Here is a 25,271-nt window from a genome sequence, read left to right as displayed (position 1 = left end):
GATTTTATACCTTGATTAGAAGATGAACCAACAACAACCAAAGCTTTATGATTTGTAGATCTTGCTTTCCAAGAAACCACTATACGAACAGGAAAATAAAAGGGATCAGTCGATGTATCATTAAAAACAGCAAGATCGGAATACAAATAAAAATTTGAGAACATAATAAAAGAATTATTAAAATTCAAGAGAAGAATGCTTTTTTCGGGTTATGGTGAAAGCATACGAAATTATTGTATTTATAGTTGTAAAGCATCTATATTTTTAGGGTTTCTAGGTTTTTAGGGTTTACAGAAAGACGGTGTTTTCTCATCGGGCTTTTTTCATGCATAAACCCATAATTTTTATTTACGTGGATCTTTAAAAAATCTAACCTAAGCCCATTAATTACCCAATTTATGCGTGTTATATTATGGTCATGTATCCTTTGATTAAGCGTGAAAGAGATCTTATTCATAAAATTTAGGGATTAATTTAGCAAATTCTATTTGTGCAATTAACTTTTTATGCAATTAGATTATTTCTAATCTGATTTTTGATTTATTTTTAATGCGAAAAATAGGTAATTTTACGTTCAGGGGCAAAATATTACAACGTGAAGGGCAATTTCATTAATGGTATAATGGTAAAATTTTGCTGAGATTGAATGTGGGACGTTTTCACTTCTCGTTTAATATAATTGATATGAGCCTTATAGATTATCACTTATCAGACCAATGTCAAACTTTGGTTATGAATTAATGGCAATACTTTTTGTTAAGATTTTTTAATTTTCGGATTTTGGATTAAATCTTTAATGATAATATATATCTTTTAGTTTTTCGTTTGTTACCGATAAAGAATGCATACTTTATATATATAGCCTTATCTCATGAAATTATTTAGAATTATATGAGAACTTTGCTTTTATGTAAAGAAAAAAATATTTAATAAGAAAAAACAAAGAGACTATATTTTGCAATTGAAAAAAAGTTTATAGTGGAAACTCATGTAATATATATTGTTCTTACATGAGCAACAGCGGCTGGTTTTCTTCGCTTTGATATTCGTGACTAGTATTATACTTCTCTGAAGGCAGCAAATTAAATAAAAATCATCTTGGCATTGTTGGTGTTATCACATTGTTTAATTATCCATGTGCACTACTTGGTAAGTCTTGTGTCCCAATTTCAAAACTTGATAATGCATTACAAAAAAACGATTTTGTGTCTTCTCTCCATGTCTTTTTTTTTCTCCATCTCTCACAATTTGACCCCAAGTGTTTTAAGAACCAAAACACATGGATTTTTTATGCCAAAACACTTAAACACAAATTTTCAAAAAACTAATTTTTAAGAACCCGAAATGAGGTTCAACCATTGGAGAGTTTAAAAATTCAAAAACTTTTAATGAGTTTCTAAACTTTTGAATTTGCAAAATTTAAATTATAATTTAATATTAGTAAAAACCTATGACCATTGGAGATGTTTCTATTGGCTAATGGACTAAAATACCAATGGCTAAACGTAAACCCTAGTCTATATAATCCGCTTTTCACCTGAACCTGAAAAAACAAAGAAAAGAACCATGGATCTTGTCGGGAATATGGTGGTAATAAGATACAACAATGTAAAAAGAGTTTAGTTTAGTTTTTAGATCTATTATTGTTTATCTCCTGTTTTCTTTTCTTTAACTGTTTTGTTATCTGTGCAACATTTTAATTACACTCCATGGGATTACGAGGATTACGAGAGATGAGGTAGGAATTTTTTTTGAAGCTTGAGATGAAGAAGATAAAAAAGGGACATTGATGAGAAATTTTATTTCATTTTTACATCTAACATTTGGTTTTTATATATTGGTTTGCTCTGGGATAATTCCTTGTCTTGTCTGTTGTATTCGTTGTATAAACAGTATAATTTTTAAAGTAACTTTTAATTTGTATTTACTTACATGAATTGGAATTGCATCATAATTTCTTGTAAAGATGAGGTAAGGAGAAAGATTTGTTTTGATGAGAAATTTTACATATCCTATTTTTTATTAAGAACTAAGGAGAAATGTAGATGGCATCAAACCTTTTGTTTTTATAGATAGGTTTGATATGAGATATTTCTCTGATATTGATGACCACAATTGCAGCGGTCCACCAGGCCTGTTCGTTTGCGTCGGCCAAACCCACGGTACATGGATTAAGTCGACCAGGGGAGCAGTTATCCGGTTTTGGTTTGGTGCTTTTAATGTTTTCATTAGATAAGACTTTATCATGTTAGGATTTGGCTTTGTAGGATTGGTGTTATCTCTTCTTAACCTCCTGTACCTCAATAGTTATGTTCTTCTATAAAACCCAAAAATATATTAGTAAAGAGGTAATCTTAACTATCCACTTAAAAACTCTTGTGTCCTATGTTCTCTTAAACTCTGATCGGGACCTTATCAAATATTTATTTGATATATGTTTGTTGTGTTGGTTTAATAAAAAATATTTTTTTAAGTAACATTAAAATTGTATTTACTTACACCAATTAGAATTACATCATTATTTATGGTATAGCTATATTTCCTTCTATATTATGTTTAATTTTTTTCATTATTGTTTTTTTATATTGTCAATTTTTTTAGTATTGTTATGGTCACAAGTCACAGTTATTAAAAACTTGATTGGATATAGTTTTTAATTCATTAATTAATACACATGGTAAAATATATTATAATGGCATTCTAATAAAAGTGAAAACTAATTTTTTTGTTATTGATCAAAGTCATATAGATTGAACCTAGCTAGTAGCTACTAGATGCATGCATACTCAATAGATCTGTTCTTCTATAAAACCCAAAAATATATTAGTAAATAGGTAGTCTAACTACCCATTAAAAAACTCTTGTGCCATGTGTTCTAAACTCTGATTGGGACCCTATCAGATATTTCTATGATATATGTTTGTTGTGTTGGTTTTATAAAAAATATATTTTTTAAGTAACATTAAAATTGTATTTACTTACACCAATTAGAATTACATCATTATTTATGGTATAGCTAAATTTCCTTCAATATTATGTTTAATTTTGTTCATTATTAATTTTTTATATCGTCAATGTTTTTTAGTATTGTTATGGTCACAAGTCACAATTATTAAAAACTTGATTGGATAAAGTTTTTAATTCATTAATTAATACACATGGTAAAATATATTATAATGGCATTCTAATAAAAGTGAAAACTATTTTTTTGGTTATTGATCAAAGTCATATAGATTGAACCTAGCTAGTAGCTACTAGATGCAATTTTACTTAATTAGTGCATATTATTAATTAATAACAACCCCAAATTCAAAAATAAATTGAATTTTAAACGTAATTCTCTACGTCAATGAGCATGCATGCACATGTATGGATCTACTTATTCTATTGTGTAAAGAATAAGAAGTGGCAACTAGTTTAATGTTCAGACTATGTACAATGGTTGAATTATTCAACACCTTTTTTTTTTTTTTGGGCAAACCCTCTTATTCATTTTTAATACTCTATATTATCTTCTCTCTTCCACATCACATTTCAACATCTAATTAACTTTTATCCTCTACAAAAATTTTGTTTAATATAATTACAACACCTTAAGCTACCATTTTTAATGCTTTTATTTTTTATGAAACAGTTTATTAATAACATTAGTTAATTATTGATTAATATTAAAATAAAATCAAGAAGAGTTACTTATTTTATTAAATAATGTTTGGTTATGTTTTTATGATATATGTATATATATATATATATATCAAATGCAATTAATATAGAGGAGAAATAAAGATAGTTATTAAACACATATATTGACATTTTTTATCCAAATTAAATAAACAAATCTCTATTTACACTACAAAAAATATGCTTGGAGACATTGGTATTTTTAAGTCATTTCTTTAACTGACGCAAAAATGTTAAAATAGGACAGCATTTAGCATTGTTTGGTTAACCAACATTATATTTTATTATACCAATATTTATTAAATTTCTGAGGCGCTCTAACACTTCGAGAAAAAAAAAACATCATTTGTTTAACTAAAGCAAATATATTTTACATCGCTCAATGTTACGTCAGTTTAGTAACTAATGCAAAGTTTTTAGAGTCGGTTATAACCGACTTGAAAAACCTTCTTTTTTTGTAGGACATGAAAATGATGAATTTTGGTGCTAAATTATTTATATACATATATAATTATTCTGAAATAATTAATGTTAAATAATTGAGGGAAAAGATAATGCCAACATCTAAAGATTCAATCAATGTACTCCATTTGTTTCCATCAACATTTTATTGAGGCGGCAAATTTGGTATACAAAGTCAAAATTTTGTTGAAGTATACACAAAACGTTACATTATGATTTCATGTAATGAAACTAGCAAATGTGAAGAATGAAGTAAAAGTAAAATTGGAAGCTTAGTACGATTTTTATCAATGATGATAATTACTCATTGTCTTCTTTGAAAGCCTATGCACATAGTTATGAAGTAGATGATCAGTGCTGCAAAAAGAAAAAGAAAAAAAAGGTAATAATTTAAACTAAGATGAAATAAATTTGTAAAAAATAAATAGTACACGTAAATGCATTTTGAAACTTACATCCAAAACTTTTTAGTTGAAAATGGGATGATGCACCGGATGGTGTTATAACTATACATTAACAAAGAGAATCATTAACTTTTCATTAAATTAGTGAACCAATTGTTTAGAAAATTTGGTATAACGCTAAACTGGTTCATTTGGACCTACTCTGTATAACCCAATTAACTTTTTAGTATAAGAGAAGTGATGATACGATACTGACCTGAATCACAGTTTGTAGTGGAATTGTGGTTGTCACACATACAAACATGCCTGAGCCCTCCACCATCAGCAGATTCATAGCCACAAGTCCCAGAAGTTGCAACACACGCACGACAAAACGCATCACTTCCTTGCAGCTCGTACTTGACACGTATCCCATAAGCCCAATCAGACGGTCCTCTAAGCTTCAAGGGTGCGAGATTATACGCACTACTGTATCCTTCACACTCCAACTTACTTAGATTGATCGCTTTTACGGACTCGAACCCGACCGCACAACACATGGGTGGACCTGACCCGGAATGTATACCCGGTTGTCTGTATCCGACCATGTCCCAAGCTGGACACGACATGTATTCTTCGCAGCTCATTCCTGAGATGTTGCGGCACGGCACTTTCTTTTCCGGGAAGCCTATAAACCAAATTTAACTGAACTATTAACCAAAATCTAAATGTGTTTATAATTTGATTGGTTTTATTTTCTTAAAAAAACAAAATGTAACCAAATTGAGTTTAGGTATATAAAAAACTAAACCAGATTATTTTTATAATAAAACAATTAATTGTCGATGTATGAAAAATACTTGTGAATTTGTGATCGTATTAATTAACGTAATAATAATGCACTCATATTTGAAAAATATCCAAAACAAAAACGAATCAAACCAAAATTGCACAAACCAAACCGAATAGAAATTGGTATTTCATTCTATTGTAAACCATATTATAAGAATTTTTTTTTTTGAAGTATCTGTTGTAGACTTGTAGTAACTTACTAACCTTGAAATATAGGAGATTTAGGAGAACATCCAATCAACATAAAGACATTATCAGAGGTAGGATTGAAATAAGGAGCTCTCCAATCCTCAGCTTCAAAGCCATTGCCTTTGCCGCCGAGCACGATGGTTTGGCAGGTCGACATGTGAGGATCATGCAGTGTTATGGACTGATATGCGTAATCGATGTCCAAAACTCTATAAGAACCTGAACTTATGTGAAACATCAGCACATCGTTCATACAAAACAAGAGATCTCTATACCCTGGATGCCCACATCCATTTCGGATGCCAAACGGATAGTCAATGGTTATGTTTCCACAGTATGATCGGCATGCATCCACAATGTAAAGCTCCATGAGTATCAGAGAGGATAGAATCAAGATCAAGATTTTCATTTTCTTTATTTGAGTTGTTTACAAGAGAGTGATGTGTGTGATCTTTGATGCAGAGAGTAAAGAGTTATATCTGAAGATTGCTTGCAGCCTAAGAGATTCTTTGCTTGTCGGAACAATAAAGCTAAACTTCTGCACTTTTTACTACACATGACCAAAGTATGTCCTAGGGACAACATAAAATAAGAATGCTAATAGATATGGCTACAGTACAAATAACAGAGAATATATTGAATAATGAATACAGCTAGATTTGTATAGCTTGAGCCTCCTCACTATATACCAGTAAAGCATTTATATAGCTTTCAGGCTCAAGATCGGCGAGGATCAGGAGAAGTAGTTCTGTTCTTTTTGTATTTCCAGAACTCATCCTTCTTCCCTTTCGTCTTAGCTTTAACCCGACCAAATTTGCTATTAATTATACCAAGTATGGCAGTTTTATCCTTTCTGTTCTTTGTCTTCGCCTTGTCTTCAAGAATCGCCCTAAGTTTCTCATAAGACCTCGGGTCTGGTACTTGCCCGCTTTTAACCATCATCTTGTGGTAAAAGAAAGCCCTTTTGAAGTCTCGAACACGAACAAACGCGTAGATCATGGTCGAATATGTGATGGAATCAGGTTTTAAGTTAAGAGCAGCCATTTCCTTCAACAGCTGTGGCAATTTCGCATCTTGTCCTCCCCGTGCGTACGCATTCATCAGCATATTGTAAGTCAATACACTTGGCTGCAAACCCATTTTACCAAACTCAGAAACAACATCCCTTGCTTCGATGTAGTGTCCTTGTTTGGCAAACCCATCAAGAAGAGTGTTATACGTTATCCGTGTCCCTTTAATTTTTTCTCTCAACATTAGTTTCCAAATTTCCATCAGCTTTGCAGTATCACCAGATCGTCTGAATGCATCGAGAAGTGATGTGTATGTTTCAACAGACGGTTTAATCCCCTCTCTACACATCTCTTCAAAGGAAGCATAAGCTTTTTCGTGCCAACCACTGACCGAGTAAGCATGAATAAGAGCTGTGTAAGAATGTGACGAAGGTCTCAAACCTACTTTCTTCATCCGCAGGAAAGCATCAGCAGCCATATCACTCATCTTCTTCGTCCTCCCATATGCACTAATCAAACACGTGTACGCTTTCACATTTGGCCCTAAACCTAAATCCTCCATCTCCCTCAGAAGTGTCTCAACAATATCAGGCTGCATCCTTCTAGCATAAGCATCCATGAGAATGTTATAAGTTGCAGCTGTAGGCTTCAAGCCTTTAGCTTTCATTTCAGCAAAAAGACCTTCCACTTCTTCTATGTGGTTGGATTTGTTGTAAGCATCCATCAGCGTATTATACACAATCGTATTCGAACGAATACCTTTCTTCTCCATCTCTGTTTGAATCACAAGAGCTTCTTCTTTTAGCCCTTCATCACAAAACGATTTCACAAGGCCACCAAAAACATCCTGACTCCACTTCACACCTTTCTCGCTCATCTTCTCAAATATCTCCCAAACTTCTTTCGCACTTCGTCCTGCTTTCCTCATGGTATTTATCATTATAGCACAAGTAACATTATCCGCATACACATTGATCCTATCCATAGCTTCATACACTTCCCAAGCATCATCATACCTAACAAAAGATCACCAACTACAACATTTGAGTAAAGCTTGAACAAAGACTACAACTTTACATTCTCCATGGTGCAAAGAGAACAAAGCACATACCTTTGAGAAGCTGATAGGCCAGAAATGGCGGCATTATAGAGACGAACATCTCTAAACTCGTCCTTGTCTGGTAAATTACTTAGCAGAAGCAGAATCTTATCAGCCATTCCTTGTCTACCTAGCAATGTAAACAACACAGAGCAAGCACGAGGCGAAGCAAGAGAAGGTTCTTGCAAACTCATCCATTCATAGAAATACAAACAACTCTTGACAAAACCAGATTCACCCATCATCACCAATGCATCTACACACTCTGTATCACTAACCCTTTTTTCGAAACCTGATAACATCTCTCCCAGAGTTTGATTCTCTTTCAAATTCTTAGCAAGTTCCAAGATTTCCCCAGCGACGTCGCCATTTTCAAACGGAGTAAGCAGCACACAAGGTGTTTGTTGATTTGCCACAGAGACTGGTTCCTCGGACTTGGACTCGATCTGGGTTCCAGAGTCAGCGAAGTCTGAAGCCAAGTGCCAGGACGTTCGACGATTCTTCTGGAGGGAGAATTTGGATTCACGAGCTGGGTCTTCGGTTGATTCTGATGTTAAAGTTCGTGACTTGAAGAATTTAAGAATTGGGTCTGTGAACTCATCTCCTTCTTCTTCTTCTTCTTCTTCTTCTTCATCAACTTCATCTTCTCTGATAATATTTGTCGAAGAGTCTGGTTGTGGAACACTATCTGGTAAGGATTCATCGAAGCAGGAGAGGAAAATGGAAGAAGAAGATGATGAAGACGAAGGGGAAGTAGCAGAGAGAGAAAGGGGTTTTCGATAGAGTGAAGAGCGAAGAAGAAGATAAGGTTCAGGGAGGTGAAGTCGATGAGATAGAGGAATTGAAGTATAAAAGGATTGGGTCGCAAGAGAAGAATACGCCATGGACATGGCTCAGCTTCAACCTTCAAGCCAAGTAAATAATATTTTGCAAAAGAAAGGTTTACTACTACTACTCTGTTTTGGACTTTTTGGTTTAGCTGTAGTAATTTTTCTTTTTACTTTTAATCACACAAAGTCTAAGATTGTGTGCAAAGTTTCTAAAACATTACAACATTATATACAAATTAGCCATTTGTTCTGAAATTTCATAGCTTTACAAATCATCTCACAATTTTTTCTTTTCATTTTCACATAATTGTTGGAATAAGAAAATAGTTAACGTAAATGAAGCTTGATTAATATCATTATAATGGTTAGGCTTGTGTTACTCATTTATGAATTATATTGGTTAGAACATGAACAGAAACTGCAATAAAAACAATAGTCTTCATAAAAACGTGTAAACAGTAGAAGATACATAGATAACTTAGCAAACTAATCCTGTTGTTTGTGTGGTGTAGTATCTTCTTCCTTAGTTTTATGTGTTTGTATCTGAGTAGCTTGGTAATCTATCTTTCTCATTAATCTAATATGAGTTGGCATAAAGATGAAAAAGGTTGCGGATCAAAAGAAACTTCATTTTATCACCGACTCACTTATTTTCTGCCAAAAAGCCTTAAGCTTGTGTGTTCTTTGGTTTTAGAAACTAACATAAAAACCATATATTTTTTTATCATTGATGAATTAAAAAGGTTCCCATCAACTTCATACGTACATTGAAAAAACATAATATCCTATAAATAAATAAATCTAAAAACCCAAACAAGCATCATAAACAAATGATGATCAAACTTATTATTTTCTTTTATAATATAAAGATTAAAGAGCTTTTAGAGTTCATCTTTAAGCGAGTCCGAGGAAAGTCCAGTAGGATTAGTGTTGGAGTTCTTGAGAGGGTAAGAAGCCTCCATTGCAATACCACAAAGTCCTTCTTTATTACGGATACCTCTTTGCATTCTTATGTATCCTTTCTCTCCCCATTCCTCTCCCCAAGAGTTCTTCACGATCCAATACTTTGTTCCGTCTATCGTTGTTCCATAGCCTACGACCGCAACTCCATGGTTTAGCTCTGTTCCACATCGTCCCGTAAACACTCCCTAATGAAACCGTTGCATGTGTTCAGACAAAGAAAGATTAATACGTTTTTAATTACTGAAATTATAGTTTGTGTGTTGTGAGTTATCTTACCTCCGAGTAGAACTGAAAGTCTGAGCCTCCAGCATCAATAGCAACCGAGACAGGTTGATTAGCAACAGCTTTCATTAGATCATCCTCGCTGTTCTTGGGAACATCTTCGTGTCCATCGATTGAAACTACCGGAGCGTTTTCTTTCTTTGTGTCACAAGTTTCATCAGAAGCTTGGTAAGGGTACACTAGCTCGGTCGTGAGTCCTCCTTTCTCCTTGATGAAATCAAAAGCAAGGTCCATTAACCCTCCGTTGCATCCTTGGTTCTGGTTTGTATCGCAGTCCACAAGCTCTTGCTCTGATAATGATGTCAGCTTTTGAGTTCTTATTTGGTTGATCCCTTCCACCGCCACAACTGTTGAAAACGCCCAACAACTCCCTGTAATAACCACATACCTAACGTTTTGGTGATTCTCATTTTTATATAGTATTTATTTTAGATTGAAGTATTAATGAAAAGAAGAGTTTTACCGCATTGGCCTTGGTTTTTGACAGGAGTGACGGCTCCATTCTTTCTCCAATCAACGGAGGTTGGGAGAGTATCTACATTTGCATACATGAAGCTCTTTGCGGCCTGTCTTTCCCCTTGAAGCATCCTATGATGTTTGATGTTTGAACCAGCGTATGTTCTCCTAAATTCCTCACTAGTCATGTCACCAAACTTGTTGAGCTTGAGCTTGTAAGATTTGTCCTTCTTGTTAGTCTCGTGGATGTGCTTCACGTTGTGCTTGAACACGTTGAACCTCTTAGCCTTCTCTTCAAGGCTCCTAGCAGCAACCGTGTGGTGACTCCTCCACCGTTCGTATAGCTCCCACAAGCTATCCTCTGATTCCACATCTTTGTCATGGAAATCTAAACCTTTTGTGGTTTCAAGAATCATAAGCATGCAAAGTGCAAGAACAATGAATCGCTTCATCTTTTCGTCTCTATGGTGCTTGTTGGTATGTTCTTTTGATTTGGAATGAGTTTTGTGTGGATGGTAATGACTAAAGAGAAACTGTTTATATATAGGGAATGTAAATGTTGATGAGAGAGTATTGTGATGACGTTATGTAATTAATATACCAAAAAGGTGTTAGAGGATTACTTGTGGGATTCAACAAAGATTTCAGGTTAGTGACAAGGATACATTAATTAATTGAGATGTAAAGATCAAACTTATAATTATTGAACTTTATGTTGATGTAGTGGTGCAAGCAAGCTCTTTCATTTTATTTCTGGAAACATTCGGTGATGAAATGACTCAATTATAAGTGTAAAATGACATTTTTATATGAACAACGTATGTGTACTGATAATTGAACAAAGCACAACTTGTACGCAACGATTTGTCTATAATAGGAACTCTGTTATTGATGTAACCTAACTATGATTAATTATAGTGATTATGTATTTTTTTCTACTTCTACAAATATGTATGCATATGATAATTTGGAAAAGCCGTATGTGACTAACTATTTACATTATTTTTTATTTTTATTTTCCTTTTCAATAAGAGAACAAACTTGTTTGGTATGTCATATTTTCTAGATTATGGTTTTCTGGAGCCGATTAAATAGAAGTCATTTTTAGTCATTGAATTTTAACTTTTAACAAAGCTTTGAAGTTTGAACTCAACTATTTTTACTCCCTAACTTGTGTCATTCAACTAAAAGACATTACAATAACTGTTGTCCAAAGACTTTTAAAGAGAGATGTAAAATTTTAGAAATATGAGTATGTTGTCAAAAGAGGATTGTGAATGCTAAATTTCAGAAATAAAAAGTTAGGAAAGTGCTGGGAAGTGTGTGTAGTGATTTAACTGATATTGGGGGAAAAGCAAATAAAAAAGATAAACGCGGACACACACACAGCGAACACGCACATCACATCACCAACCAAGAGGATGCAGTGTCATGGGTCATATGACTCATGAATTGCGTTTGCTTCTAACGTTTGTTTCGTTTTATTATTATTACTTTTTTTTTTTGAGAAAATTAAATGGAATGACAAAACTATAATTGAAAAATCCAATCATCAGTGAGTACCGTTTAAATAAAAATCGTTAGCAAACGGTCTGCATACATAGTTGTCTGCATATCTTAATCTAATCCACCATGGCACCATACATAGTTTCCTAAACGGTTGTGCGTGACCGTAAGTATAGTTCCCGATTTCGCCTAGAGATTTCTCTCAAACGGTTAATCGTGGCCGTATGACTCAAATCTTCTTCTTCTTCCTTGCACAAGTGACCCTTGAGATACAAGAATCCTGAAGGTTCACTGACGAAGCTTTTAATAATAGCTTTGCGTTCGACATGCTGGCCAATACCATCAGTGGCCAATGCTTTAAAATTTATGTAGAGGATTGAATTTTTGGCCTGGAGCGGCGCCTCCTCAGTAGTTTCTATCGCCACTTGAACAATCTCCAAGTTGGAGAGAACGTCCTGCAACAACAACAGTTTTGAAACAAGAAAATTACAACCAACAGTCACGCTCGGTGGTCTGTGCATTGATATGCAAAAACAAAGAAAACGATAGACTTACATCTGAAATCTTACTATCACATTTTAGAACCGCAAGCTCCAGGTACAAAGAAATCCAGCGTGTGTACGGCAACTCTGATCCCTGCACCTAATATCACACACTTGATTCTTAAATGATCATGAGCTATAAAAAAAAAAAAAAAAAAAAAAAACTGTGGAGACTAAACCATACTTATTATATGACTGACACATGTCTTCTCTTAGTTTTAAAGGCCATTGTTTTTAAGTTTTCATATTAGGCTTGACAAAATAAGACCAATTACAAGCCCAACAAATATAATTGACAGCCCTTACACTCATCAGAAGTATACGAACCAAACATGTCGAATTCACCTGTACTCACCTTCTCACAACCATTGTTCCCAGCAGCTACCACCTCCGATGTACCTTCACAGATCTCATAATCATTGAGTTTCTTTGGTTTAATTCTCCTACTCCACCTCCAAATTCTAAATCATTTCCGGTTTAATGTCTTTGTCAAGATCCCGAACACCTATTTGAAGTTCCAAACAGTATGTAACATTAATCCTGTCCAAAATCGTTTTCAAATTGTTTGGAATCAAATTTAAATTTTTTTTAAAAGGGGTTTAGATCTGCACTACCAATTAGAATCATATTAACCATTATTATGATTACATTATTTGTATTACTTATTACAATCTTTAAGGTAATTAAAGACAGTATGTAACATTAATCCTGTCCAAAATCGTTTTCAAATTGTTTGGAATTGATGTCAAAAAAAAAAAAAATGTTTGGAATCAAATTGAAATTTTTTTAAAAAGGGGTTTAGACCTGCACTACCAATTAGAATCATATGAACCATTATTATGATTACGGTATTACTCATTACAATCTTTAAGGTAATTAAAGAATTTCATTGAAGTATATCCTTCATTTTCATCTTTACGTTTACCACCAAATTATAATGTAATGAAACTAATACCAAACACCTATGATTTCATGGTCATTAACATTTCATTCCAATCTCTGATTACTCTCCCTCAAACACCTAAGTTTTCTTTTTAAATAACAACCTTTGACGACACTAACCTTCTCTCTCTTACAGCATGGGTAAAACTAAAACAATACCGCCCTACTCTACCCTTTATTCAACCTCCAACGAAACACACAACACTGGTATCAATAGGATTGTTGTTCGGGTCATCCATATTTGGGAAGTTCGAGACTTTCGAAGAAACAATATCTTACTTATTGTTCCTGATGAAAATGTCTCCTTCCTGATGAAAATGTATATTATCTCTATTATTGTTCCTCTTGACCCCTGATTTACCTCCATTTTAACATATTCATTTCGCCTTTGTTTCAGGATTGTGCTATACAAGCTTCAGTCCTTCCTAATCGTGTGCCTAAGAAGAGAATCAGTCTCAATTCTCAATTCTCAATGTGGTTACATCACAAAACAACATGTCCTAGAAGAGAATCAGTCTAAGCTTTTAAACATCATCAATGATTAAAGGCCAATTGTACATCATCAATGATTTGATGTTATCGCATCCTCCAACCGTTATCGTCGCAACAAACACAAGTGGAGAATTGTTTTCACGGAGAAAACGTCTTTGGAGACTGTTAAAAAACAACAATGCTCTATTGGTTTTGATTATTTTAGGTTCTCTACTTTTTCAGACTTGCTTAGACAAGGGTGAGGAGCTTCCAGGTAACAACCTATTTTGCACTGTTCGTATTTCTGGTATCCTAGCTTCCACTTTGTTCTTTAGTATATGATTTATATCTACATTTACCCACTCATCAGATGTTGTTGGCAAAATATCCTCATCTCGAACATCTGAAAACAAAAATCAAAACCACCCTTCGAAGACAACTTTCAATTTAACACTGACTTGCATTTTAGAAAGGTTAGCTTACATTTCTATCAAAATATCAGTTTCAATGTTTAGTCACAAATTTATATTCCAATCTCTTATTTCTCTTCATCTAAAATTCTATATTGTCCCATAAATTTTAAACGGCCAAATTCTGCTACTATAATGGCTGACTGGCTGGTTTCTTAATATGTATATTTCATGTGTCTGTATTCTTACTCAAATTATTGTTATGATTCGAGGAAAGTTCTAATGTCTCTGAAGCATTTTTCCTTTACATCACGTAAATGATTTGCTTATTGCACAATTTATTTTTAAATCCCATTATCACCTTTAAAATCCCAATAAATTAGCTTACATTTATATCAAAAAATCAAATTCAATGTATAGTCATAAATTTATATTCCAATATCTTATTTCTCTTTATATAAAATTCTAAATTATCCTAATTTTAAACGGCCAAATTCTGCTACTATAATGGTTGACTGGCTGGTTCCTTAATATGTATATTTCATGTGATTTTATTCTATTTCGTAGTCAAATTATTGTTATGATTCGAGGAAAGTTCTAATGTCTCTGAAGCATTTTTCCTTTAGATCACGTAAATGATTTTCTCATTGCACAATTCATTTTTAAATGAAAATGGAGGATTTAAGATCTCAGACAAGGAACTGAAGTTTATGCAAAAACGTAAAATAGTAGTCTGGACTGGTGGTTAGGTGGAGGAGAAAACCTTTACGGAATGACCAAACAATCAAATAAAAAATTTAGTTACTCTTATTTTCTCCTTTAAGCTTTTTTCCTATTGCCATATTGAGTAAGCTATAATAACATTTTCTATTTTATCTCAACGAGTTTAAAAGGTTAATTACAGTATTGAGACATCATGAGCCTATGTGCATGTACACTACGACGTATCCATAAAGTCAAAACAATGTAACTTAGCCTAAGATATATATCACACAATGGTATAATTGTGTTAGAAAATGATTTTTTTGAGTTTAAAATTTAATTATACATTCTTTTATTTATATATTATTCTAACTTGGATATTTGTTAAAATTACTATGGATAGGGAGACCTAAAGCTTAAAATAGATGATCAGATCTCTATTATATATATGTCAAAGGAAGACATTAGAGAAACAATGTTAGACGAGGTGATTTGTAATTGATTTTAGTTAACTTGTGATATGAGACTTAAATTTCAACTTTCGCTTATGTCTTTACGTAACAACTAAATAAAGATGATGAGGATTTGCCTTAAACAATGTCAAAGTGAATAAAATCACCAAAATGTAATCTTTATTTTATTTTGTTTTTGTTTTTGTTTTTGGTTTAATCACCAAAATGTAATCTTTTTTGCAGCTTTCTCCGAGTATGAAAGAAACAGAGAAACTTGAATTTTCATATTTGTTAAGCCCCGGAATACACGAGAAGGTGAGATGTCAGATCAGTCGCAAAACACGCTCTCCTAATCCGTTCTTCACCAGCCACCAAATTCCATTCTTCACGATTCACAAACCCAAGGAAAAACCGTCATCCACAGCCGATCTAACGGCCCCAATAAGTTATGAGGATTTACACCCTTCATGAATGGAATCGAGCAATCCGACGATCCAGAAGCTCCGTCCACTACTCGGCTTTGCCTCCTTAAACCATAAGGAGATCTATGAGGTTCTGCAAAAAGAAGAGAAAACTAAAGAAATAACCACCAAAGCTATGATACACTCGCACTAAGGCGAGAAATATAACTGGACTTAGCCGAAGACAAAAAGCCGACGATAAGTTTTGTCAGAAAATGAGAACGAAAGGTTTCTCTCTCTGAAAGATTTGAGAGAGAAAAGAGAGAGAAAGCATTCCAAAGAGGGGGTGTAGTTTAATTACTTAAGATACATACTCTTCCCTTAAAAATTAATATTACCTTTATCAATAAAAAAACCAATTAAGAAAGATGAAAATCTAACAGTAAAAAAAATTGTCAATAGAACAAATATGAAGATAAGCCTGTGCGTAGCACGGGACAACTTCTAGTATATATATATATATATAAATGCACAATTCAGTCCCTCTTAGTAGTTACCTTTAACTCTAGAACAAATCACATCCAAAAAGCCACACTGCGTTTCATCAACTCGAACCTGAAAGGTTTGACTCGGACTATTGGCAACTGGATCAACTGCAGCCAAAGTCATGAGGAAAGAAGAAGAACCACTAGACCGGAAGTTGAATTTGATTAGATGATGGAGCTCGAAGTTGGAAACCTTTAAAAAAAAAAAAAAAGAGAAATTAGTGTTGACTGTGGTATGATAACGTGAAAGACGTAGGAAACTAGTTTATACCTCCTTCAAATTGTAACGATGAAGACCCAATCTAGCATAACGGTTGACCAAGGGACGATAAGGATACAAGAGGGAGTGGAAACCTAGACAGCTGAAGGGCATCAATCCACCCATAGTACCTGGTGGTCCAGTGATACCCTCGATGTCGAAAAGAGATCAATCGAAAAAGAAAAAGAGAGTTTGAGAAGATTCATACACCGAACGATATCGTCGAATTGAAATCATGGTGAGGCTTCCGGTGAAATCTCGATCTCTGATCACGTCCAAGGGTTTTGGAGAAAGACACAGGGCTCTTGAGCCAAAGCAAAGAGTGCAAACTTCTTCTTGTCAGTTATCATGTTGAAGGAAGCCAGTTTCTCTTTGAAAACAGTTGCCTTGGAGACGACGTCAGCTTCTGTGGTAGATTAAAAGACTTTTAAATTCGAAATATGTAGTTCGGATCTCTATATTTCCGAGAGCTGCGATGGGCTTGTCTGCTTGTACAGCACTAAAATAGCAGTAAAAGTGATATAAACTAGTATGGCTATATTTTGTCAAAAAAAAAAAAAAAAAAAAAAAAAACTAGTATGGCTATATAATATACAAATTTGGTATTGACTGCTACTACGTGCGAGGTTTTGGATTTAGAAGACAAAACCTGGAAGTTCGTGAATACTATTAGTCTTATCATCATAATATCTTGAGTCATAATCTGTGGAGTGATCCGGGTCCGGTGTTTGCAAACGGATCACTCTTGACTCTACTGGCTCACGGGAGATGAAGATGGACATTCAACTCCAAATACCAAATTCATAGTTTTTGATATTCACACTGCAGAGATGTTTCAAGTCGTTCAAACCCCACCTTTTATTACCTCTGATGATTGTTATGGTACCTACTAGATGATCTATGCAATCTTGATGGTCGTCTCTGTATATCTGAGCTGTAGGGAAATAAGCAAGACTTTTGGTGGAGGGTTAAAGACGGCACATATATGGGAGAACATCTTCTCGGTTCACTTACCCTCCACTTACACTTTGTTTGGTATTGACTCTCCACGCCTCCTCACACCTTTGGCCATTTGCAGGGACACCAATAAGGTCATCCTCTCACTTTTCCGTATAGAAAACCTCGTCGCTCTTGATCTTGATCCTCACTCTAAAGGTTATCATTTGTATTTCTCTGGTTACTACGGTTTAGCTGTTCCTTATTTTCCATGTTTATCACTCTTTCATTTTATTGAAAGAGAGACCTAGCTCTTCATATATTGGCACTTTTCATTCCTAGTTTCCAACAGAGTCCTTCTTATATTGGTTCATCTAGGTTTCATGTTGGTTTAGTTTTATAGTAAGCTGGCCTAAAAACAACTGTGGCTTGGGCGGTTTGTTGTATCTCTTATCTTTCGCTCCCTTGCATTTATTTACCTTGAAGAGAAAACGAAAATAATTCTAAAGAGCCCTCATAGAGCTTTTTTCATACAAAATTGTCAACAATAATAAAAATAATATACAAAAAAATTCATAAAAATAAAAAAATGGAAAAGTGCCTTTATTCCGGTGGTTAACTAATCGAGATTTTAATGTAGATTGGTGATTTTGTATTCAGAAAAATCTTTCTTAGATAAACTCAACTGTCTAGTATATATTTATTGCTGGATTTAAACTAGTCTTGGAACATAACCAAACATAGTTGGGCAACTATTGTAGCCTCTATAATCGAAAAAACCAAAACCGCGAGACACTTTGTATTCATCTTCTCCAACAATGTATACCTTGTTGAATATCCTATCCTCTTGGTCTTTCTCACAACACACTGCGATTTTCTTCTCCTCGTCAATGAAAAAACTCATGTCACGCGAAAACATATGGGGATGAGGTTTAAAATCCACTGTTAAGAACCTTTTCCACGACACAGATGTGGTCTCAATCTCATTGGTTATCCATATTTCCATCTTTTGTGTCGCCTCTCTCTGATATAACAACGAAAGATGTTCTTCTCTAACAGCCGATAGAGCTATTGTATCGTGTCTACCTTCTTTCCATTGAAATGGAACACACAGACATTGTAATGTTTCCGTCCAAAAATCAAAGCTAAGTAGAGAGTACTCATTGCCTTGATTAATCCGCTCAAACAGCCAATAAACATCTCCCTTCAACGACACGCCACGAGATTTTAAGTAGCCTTCAGGACTGAAGGCATCGAGATTTCTCCATGAATTTGAGCTAAACTCATATATCTCCAATTCTTTGTGGTAGCTATCCCGAAACTTCAAGATTTTGTAGCCATGGCACAGCTCTTTGTATACGTATCCGAGAGCATACACATCGTCTATCTGGCATTGGGTTTGCTGTTCGACCCATTTAGATTGCCCCGTAAACATGTTCCAAACCACAAACATGTTACTTTTGGTGGTGCATAGCAATATGCCCTCACAGTGAAAGGCTTGAGACAGATCGACTTCTAAATTATTATGATAGGGATCGTTTAGCTTAATTCCACGTTTGAACAAGGGAGCATCATTCATGGCAATTTCATTGATGTAGGAGCACATTGAATAAACCCTATATTTCAACACCACGAGAACATGATACTTCCTTGTAGATCTAGCATTAGCAATTTGCTTTTTGATGAATATCGGATCTTTGAGTAGATCTTTCAACCGTTTGAAATCATACCGTAGCCGTCTCAGAGATATCATCGTAACCCTTGAAAGTATCTCATCTATCAGTTTCTGTGGAAGATCGGAGATCTTCGTTGTTTCTCTTGTGTGTTCTGACATCGATCTTACAGAGGAGAAAGCTTTGAGAGTAGTAATAAGAGAATATTAATTAGGGTTTTAAGTAACCTTCACGCGTGTTCCCTCAATTTTATCTATTATGAAAAGCTTATAAAACAAAACAGAGAATGTGAGTCTCCTTAAATAGAGATCAACCAATCAAACAAAAAAGAAAATTCAGGATTTTTTTTTTTTTTTTTTAAACTAAAATAGAGAAAAGATACATATATTATATTTTCCTTAGTCAAAAAAGAACATAAGGAAAAGGAAACAAGGCTGAACTTGTAACACAAGCAAAGCTTCTACTTCTCAAGCTAATAATAATAACAAATGAAAATCTTTTTAATTTCAGTTAATAATTATCTCGTCTGCTTTTGGTTATTATCATGAGACTGGTGCTCGAACTCGATTTAATCATATGCAACGAAGGATTATGATCAACAGGTCAATTAAAACCTAATGTGTACTCCACCACGATCTAGTGGTATCGTTGTAACACTTCAGGATCGAATCCACAGGGACCAAACAATTACACTATGAAATTATGTAGATTAAATATATCTAAGACAAAAGAGGAAGTTTTGTGAATAAATTAACTAATCAAAAACGGAAAGTAAATAAGTTGTTTCTAAATCAAAAAGGAAATATTGGGCGCAGGGAATCAGTTAGGAGACATGACCACGAAATTAGATGATAAATTGGGATAGCATTAAACACCGTTCTTGAACTCAAATCTCGAATGTAAACCAACCTACTGTCGCAGCATTAGCTATCTAGGCAAGGAATTGATAAAACTCTAAACCGTCGTTTGAATCTAAACAATCCTAGCAAGCAATAAGTTCAAGTTTGATTATGTTCACAAGGTGCCTCAACTTCAACTGTCGTTGGCTAAGGATCACCTTGCTCACCTATGTTCTTTTCAAGCAACTCAACAACACTTTTGGTGCCCCGATGAATTAAACCTAAGATCTTAATCTAGGTGATCAATCTAGCTTAAGCATTAAGAACAACAATAGACGAAGAACAATAAGATCAATCCCTAATCTAACAAATCTAGCATCAATTAATCATAGAAACCCTTCTGAAACCCTAAACCCAACAGTGAAACTACTCAGACATGGAGAAGCAGAAACAACAAATCAATAATGAAGAAAACATAATTGAATTGCAAAAGGATAGAAAATAGGATTTAGAAATCTTCTCCAAAGTGTCAAGAAGGATTAGAGATCTTCTCCCCTTTGCTCTCAATACAAAATAGTCTCAGAAAATAAAGCTTATGTCTCTGGAGGCCGTGCCTCTAACTTAAATATCAAAATAAAACCCTAAAAGTCGGTTTAAAACAAATAAGGAAAAGTTGCGTCGGGGACGGGGACTGGTCGATCTCGAAAGGATCAGTCGATCCGGAACGTTTTTCTGCTTTCACTCCATCTGCTTACTAGCCCGAATCAGTCTTCAACCAATTAGCTCCAGATGCATGTTTTCACCCCCAAAACGCTCAGATTCCTTCCAAAGTCACCTAGGACCTGTAAAGACTCACAAAAGACAAAAAGGACTCTAAAAGCACACTTGGACCTAAGAAAAGACTCAAAACAATCCTAAAAACTATAGTTAAAACCCTATAAAATACAGACACATCAATTCCCCCGGACTTGAATCTTTGCTTGTCCTCAAGCAAGAACGGACAGAAACTCAAGAACAAAGAAAAGGTTTGAAAGTGGAAACTCACATATTCTTGGGAACTTCTTCTTTGCACTCTTCATCACATCAAACTGAGAACTACTTTTTGTACTCTGCCCATGATTAGGATCAACACTCCCTACTCTGAACTCCACAGCCTTAGAGAACCTTCAGTCTCCCCATCGTTGTCTCTCTACATCAGATTAGTAAAAAGGTGTGGTCTTACCATGGGAGTATCGATCATCGAACTGTTGACTCCTTCAACCTCTTATCACTTAAGACCTCCTCTTATGCTCCCTTTCCTCTCTCTTTTCTCACTTCCAAAGGATTGATTTCTCCCTAATTTTCTAGGATATCATTTTATTTTTTTTTATCAATCCTTTGCTCTTTTCTTGCGGACAGGTTTCCATGAGTTCCAAAAGATGCACGGGTTTACGCACAACCCTCGGTTCACTTCTTTTATTACCTATATCCTCTTCTTCTTATATTTTTCTTTTCTCTTTTTTTTACTGAGTACTGAAGGGAAGAGAGAGGGGGTGCATACTTTGTGAGGAGATGCACGTCTTGTAAGGCTTGAAGGGAGGAGTCTTGTCCGATGTATACCAAGCCCCAAGGTAAGAAATTAAATCCGGTTAAGTCCTGTTAAAGCTAGAGACAACTTCTGGTTCAACTTAGTGTTCTCCTTGGCGAGTGTCTTTTGGGGCGTGTTGAGACTGCTCATGTTCATTCCAAGCTTCATTCTAAATCAAAAGTACTAAAGCAATCATAAGAGTGTTAGGTCAAAGCAAAAGATTCCTAGAATTGATCATAGTTTCCCAAATTTTTTTTGTTTTTTTTTTTAGACTCGATAAAATGACTCAAAATAAAAGAAAAACTAGAAGAAAACAACTAAAGAAAACGACATTAGTAACTTGGAGACATCCTCCCCCGGACTTACTTCACACCGTCCCGGTGTGAAAGCAAAGCCAAGAAAAGAATGAATCCGACAAAGAAAATAAGAAAAATGAAAAAGAAAAAGAAAAGAAAAGAAACAAAAACCGGTGATCTCGCATCTGGTGGTGGAGTGGTGTTGGCAAGGGTGGGGACTGACTGGTCTCAGGGTGGTATCGACCGATCTGCAACATTATTGAACTTAGAGACACCCGCAGAAAACCACCGGGATCGGTCGATTTGTAAGAAGGATCGATCGATCCGAAGCTCCTGGAACAAAAAGTTTTGCATCTTCTGCGTTTGGAACCTGTTCCTGAAAACACTTAACACCGGACGTGATTTCACCGTAATAAATTCTAAAAACAAAACCAAAATCCTAAGACAAATAAAAAGAAAAGGGTAAGCCAGCACAAACCCATGGGTTGCCTCCCATAAGCGCTTGTTTAAGGTCTATAGCTTGACCGTGGTTTCAGGTGTCAAGTGATAGGAGGATGAGAACTCATATCAGAACAAGCTCTCCAATTCGTCAACTTAAGCTCCAAAGTTTTTTTCAGCATACCATCCATTGCTTCTTGGCCTTTTTCTTTAAACTCCGGAGTAAGGATGGCTTTAACTTTAGAGAAAGGCCGAGATATTCCTTTGCACTTCACCTTGTACTCAATGGTGTCTTTAACATATTTCTGGGGTACCAAGGTTATGTGAAGATCTGGTATTACTCTCTCTATCTTTGGCTTATCTCTCTTCTTAACCCTCTTAGACCTCTTCTTAGAAGAATGACTGTCTCCATCCAGGACTTCGTTGACCTCATTCTTATCACCATTCTCTCCCATTGTCATGACATCCACCTTCTTCTCATGTTCTACGACTAGACAAGAGCCATGTCGTATAGCTTCATTTGCAGTGATTGCGTTGTAGAAGACTTTATCATCAATGTTAGAGAAAGTGATCCTCTTATTAGGCAAGTCAACAACTGCTCCCACTGTTGCTAAGAAAGGTCTCCCAAGAATCAAAGGCATAACAGAACCCCCGCTCATTTCCACAACATGAAAATCTGTAGCAACCAAGCAATTCCCAACTCGAACATCTAAATTATTAATGAAGCCTTGTGGAGTCGTGGTGACAGCATTTGCAAACTTTAGAGAGACCATAGAAGCCATCATATCATCAATCCCCAATCTCTCTGCAATAGCCTTAGACATTACATTCACACTGGATCCAGTATCACAAAGGGAATCCTCAAAGTTCACTCCTAGGATGGAGCATGGAACAACAAATCTTCCTGGATCTTCTAACTTGGGTATCCTTTTCAAAGATGGAGCATGAATGCTCTTCTCTCGAGCCAAAAACGCCTTAACCTCCACCAAATCTTTTTCTTCAACCACAACATCATTGTAAACCTTCTTAAACAAAGAGATGTGCTTTACTGCCTCTGTAAAGGGAATGTCAGCGATGAACTCACTTATAGCATCTTTGTACCGACCATACTTCTTTTCATCTAGAGGTTTCTTCTCTTGTCTTCTTGGAAAAGGAATTTGTGGCCTATAGGGCTTTGATTCCACAAGAATTGATTCCTTGGTATCTGCATCAGGAACAACTGAGCTGGGTTTTCCCATACCTGCAACAGGGACCGACTGGTCTGGACGTGGAGCGGTCGATCTAGGACTTTTTGAAACTGGTTCTGCGTCAATGACGAGATCGATCGATCTATAAGGGGGATCGGTCGATCCAACTTCTCTGGGGATCAAACTCGAATTAACAGAATGGATGGGACCGGCTGGTCTAGTCTCAGGATTGATCGATCCCGTCTATGCGGAAGCCAAACATGAGTTGATCACAGCACAACTCAGCCCATCTTCGATCCCACCATGGAGTGTTATAGCATTGCATGACTCTTTGTTCTTAGAGCTAGAAGAAATAGCAGAGACTCTCTTATCAATGGAATCAACACGTGAACTCAACCTCTCAAATTTCCCATTCAGATCATTGAACATGCTATCAATCTTGACATTAATCTCAGCAGAACTTTTCTTATGGCCCTCCAACAGTGCTTGCATCATCAATTCAAGTTTGTTATCTTGTGGAGTTGTAGATGGGGCTTGGTATCCTTGGATATTTGAGCTACTAAATCCATCACCTTTGTTCTGAAATCCTTGCGAGAAGTTACCTTGTTGATTATGTGGAGGATACAGCTGATCTTGAGGATTCTCAACGTTGGTGCTTCTGTAGGAGAGATTAGGATGATTCCTATAATTCTGATTAAACCCATGATTCTGATAATTCCCTTGTCCTCCTACATAGTTCAGCTCCTCTGTCCCCTCAAAACCTGAATTTACTCCAACTTGATGATACGCACCCGTCTGCCTGTCGCACATGTTGACAGCTTGCTGATCTCTCTTCAAAAGAAGGTCTACCTTGGCATTGAGACTCTTAATAACATCTGTATTCACGGAGCTAACGACACAGACAGAACGGTCATACTCTTGACTATGATTGCTATTACTCGCTGCAAGGTTTTCGATCAAAAGGTTTGCTTCAGCGGCAGTGTTTGTAGAAAAATCTCCTCTGCTGGCAGTATCGAGTGCCATCTGGTACTTCTAGTCAATACCTCCATAGAAGATGTTCATAAGATTCTCTTGTGAAAAGCCATGATGAGGACAGTCCCTCATACACTCCTTGAATCTCTCCCATGCTTCACAAAAAGACTCTGTACCACCTTGTGAGAAGGTAGTGATCTTGCTCCTTAACATAGCTGATCGTGACTTAGTGTAGAAGTGGTTCAGAAACTGTGCTCTACACTGTGCCCAAGTGGTAAGTGATCCTCGGTCCAAGAGATTTAGCCATCTCAAAGCCTTATCTCCTAAAGAGAATTGGAACAAAGTCAACATGAGGTAGTCATATGGAACTCCATTAGACCTCGTGGTACTAGCCAATCTCTCAAAAGCTTCAATATGGTCCAGAGGGCTCTCTGATGCTAATCCATTAAACACACGGTTCTGGACCAAATTGATCAGGCTATGCTTGATCTCATAATCTTGTCTTGCAGGAGCAGGAGGTTGAATCGCAGACCGATTCGCAAATAGCCTGTTGTGAGCATCTTCATCCCTCAAAGTAGTTCGTCTTGCTGGTGGATTCAGCTCAGCTGCATTATGCTCTTGTGGTGCAGGAGGAGGAGGTGGAATAACGACCTCTTGAGGGTTAGGTTGACGAATTTCAGCGTTGTATCTGTCGTCCATAGTGTCTGACTGGGCTTTTGCTTTTCGGTTCTCTCGTTCAAGCTGTGCTAACTCTCCGTTTTGCAGATTACGCAAATCAGTAGGCTTGTGGCTCCTTGTTTGCATGCACCTAAAACACAAGAGAAAGAACACAAGAACTAATTAGTAAATATAAAGAATAAATCTTAGACTAAATTTAAATCTAGAATCTCAAAGGCAATCGTTTTGGTCCCCGGCAACGGCGCCAA

At 35.6% G+C, this 25,271-nt stretch overlaps 3 protein-coding genes, 1 non-coding gene and 2 pseudogenes across 4 annotated transcripts; 2 read left to right on the top strand and 4 right to left on the bottom strand.

Annotated features, from left to right (window-relative positions):
• Positions 1–4,270: 4,270 nt before the first annotated feature.
• Positions 4,271–6,015, bottom strand: LOC104724915 (uncharacterized). Its single transcript, XM_010443488.3, has 4 exons — positions 5,583–6,015; positions 4,804–5,214; positions 4,599–4,649; positions 4,271–4,500 (listed from the first exon to the last, which is right to left on the bottom strand). The coding sequence occupies exons 1-4, from the start codon at positions 5,974–5,976 to the stop codon at positions 4,448–4,450; spliced, it is 909 nt and encodes a 302-aa protein (XP_010441790.1). The 5' UTR covers positions 5,977–6,015; the 3' UTR covers positions 4,271–4,447.
• Positions 6,016–6,092: 77 nt separating this feature from the next.
• Positions 6,093–8,835, bottom strand: LOC104724907 (pentatricopeptide repeat-containing protein At5g50280, chloroplastic). Its single transcript, XM_010443479.3, has 2 exons — positions 7,689–8,835; positions 6,093–7,593 (listed from the first exon to the last, which is right to left on the bottom strand). Exons 1-2 carry the CDS (start codon positions 8,564–8,566, stop codon positions 6,285–6,287), a joined length of 2,187 nt encoding a protein of 728 aa, XP_010441781.2. The 5' UTR covers positions 8,567–8,835; the 3' UTR covers positions 6,093–6,284.
• A 369-nt stretch (positions 8,836–9,204) lies between these two features.
• LOC104724899 (KDEL-tailed cysteine endopeptidase CEP1) lies at positions 9,205–11,000 on the bottom strand. The gene is made up of 3 exons (XM_010443467.3): positions 10,215–11,000; positions 9,746–10,122; positions 9,205–9,654 (listed from the first exon to the last, which is right to left on the bottom strand). Exons 1-3 carry the CDS (start codon positions 10,657–10,659, stop codon positions 9,388–9,390), a joined length of 1,089 nt encoding a protein of 362 aa, XP_010441769.1. The 5' UTR covers positions 10,660–11,000; the 3' UTR covers positions 9,205–9,387.
• A 5,672-nt stretch (positions 11,001–16,672) lies between these two features.
• Positions 16,673–17,684, top strand: LOC104752088 (F-box/LRR-repeat/kelch-repeat protein At1g09650-like; annotated as a pseudogene).
• Positions 17,685–18,085: 401 nt separating this feature from the next.
• LOC104752078 (putative F-box protein At3g17560 pseudogene) lies at positions 18,086–19,207 on the bottom strand (annotated as a pseudogene).
• Positions 19,208–24,451: 5,244 nt separating this feature from the next.
• Positions 24,452–24,558, top strand: LOC147948815 (small nucleolar RNA R71). The gene has a single exon (XR_015586158.1). It is a non-coding gene; the product is annotated as a small nucleolar RNA R71 (small nucleolar RNA).
• The last annotated feature ends 713 nt before the right edge of the window (positions 24,559–25,271 follow it).

This window comes from Camelina sativa, chromosome 2, assembly GCF_030686135.1.
Source record: "Camelina sativa cultivar CO46 ecotype springtype chromosome 2, ASM3068613v1".
NCBI classification, from domain to species: Eukaryota; Viridiplantae; Streptophyta; class Magnoliopsida; order Brassicales; family Brassicaceae; genus Camelina; species Camelina sativa.
Note: the sequence above shows the minus strand (reverse complement) of the source record. Positions and strands in the feature narration are given on the sequence as shown.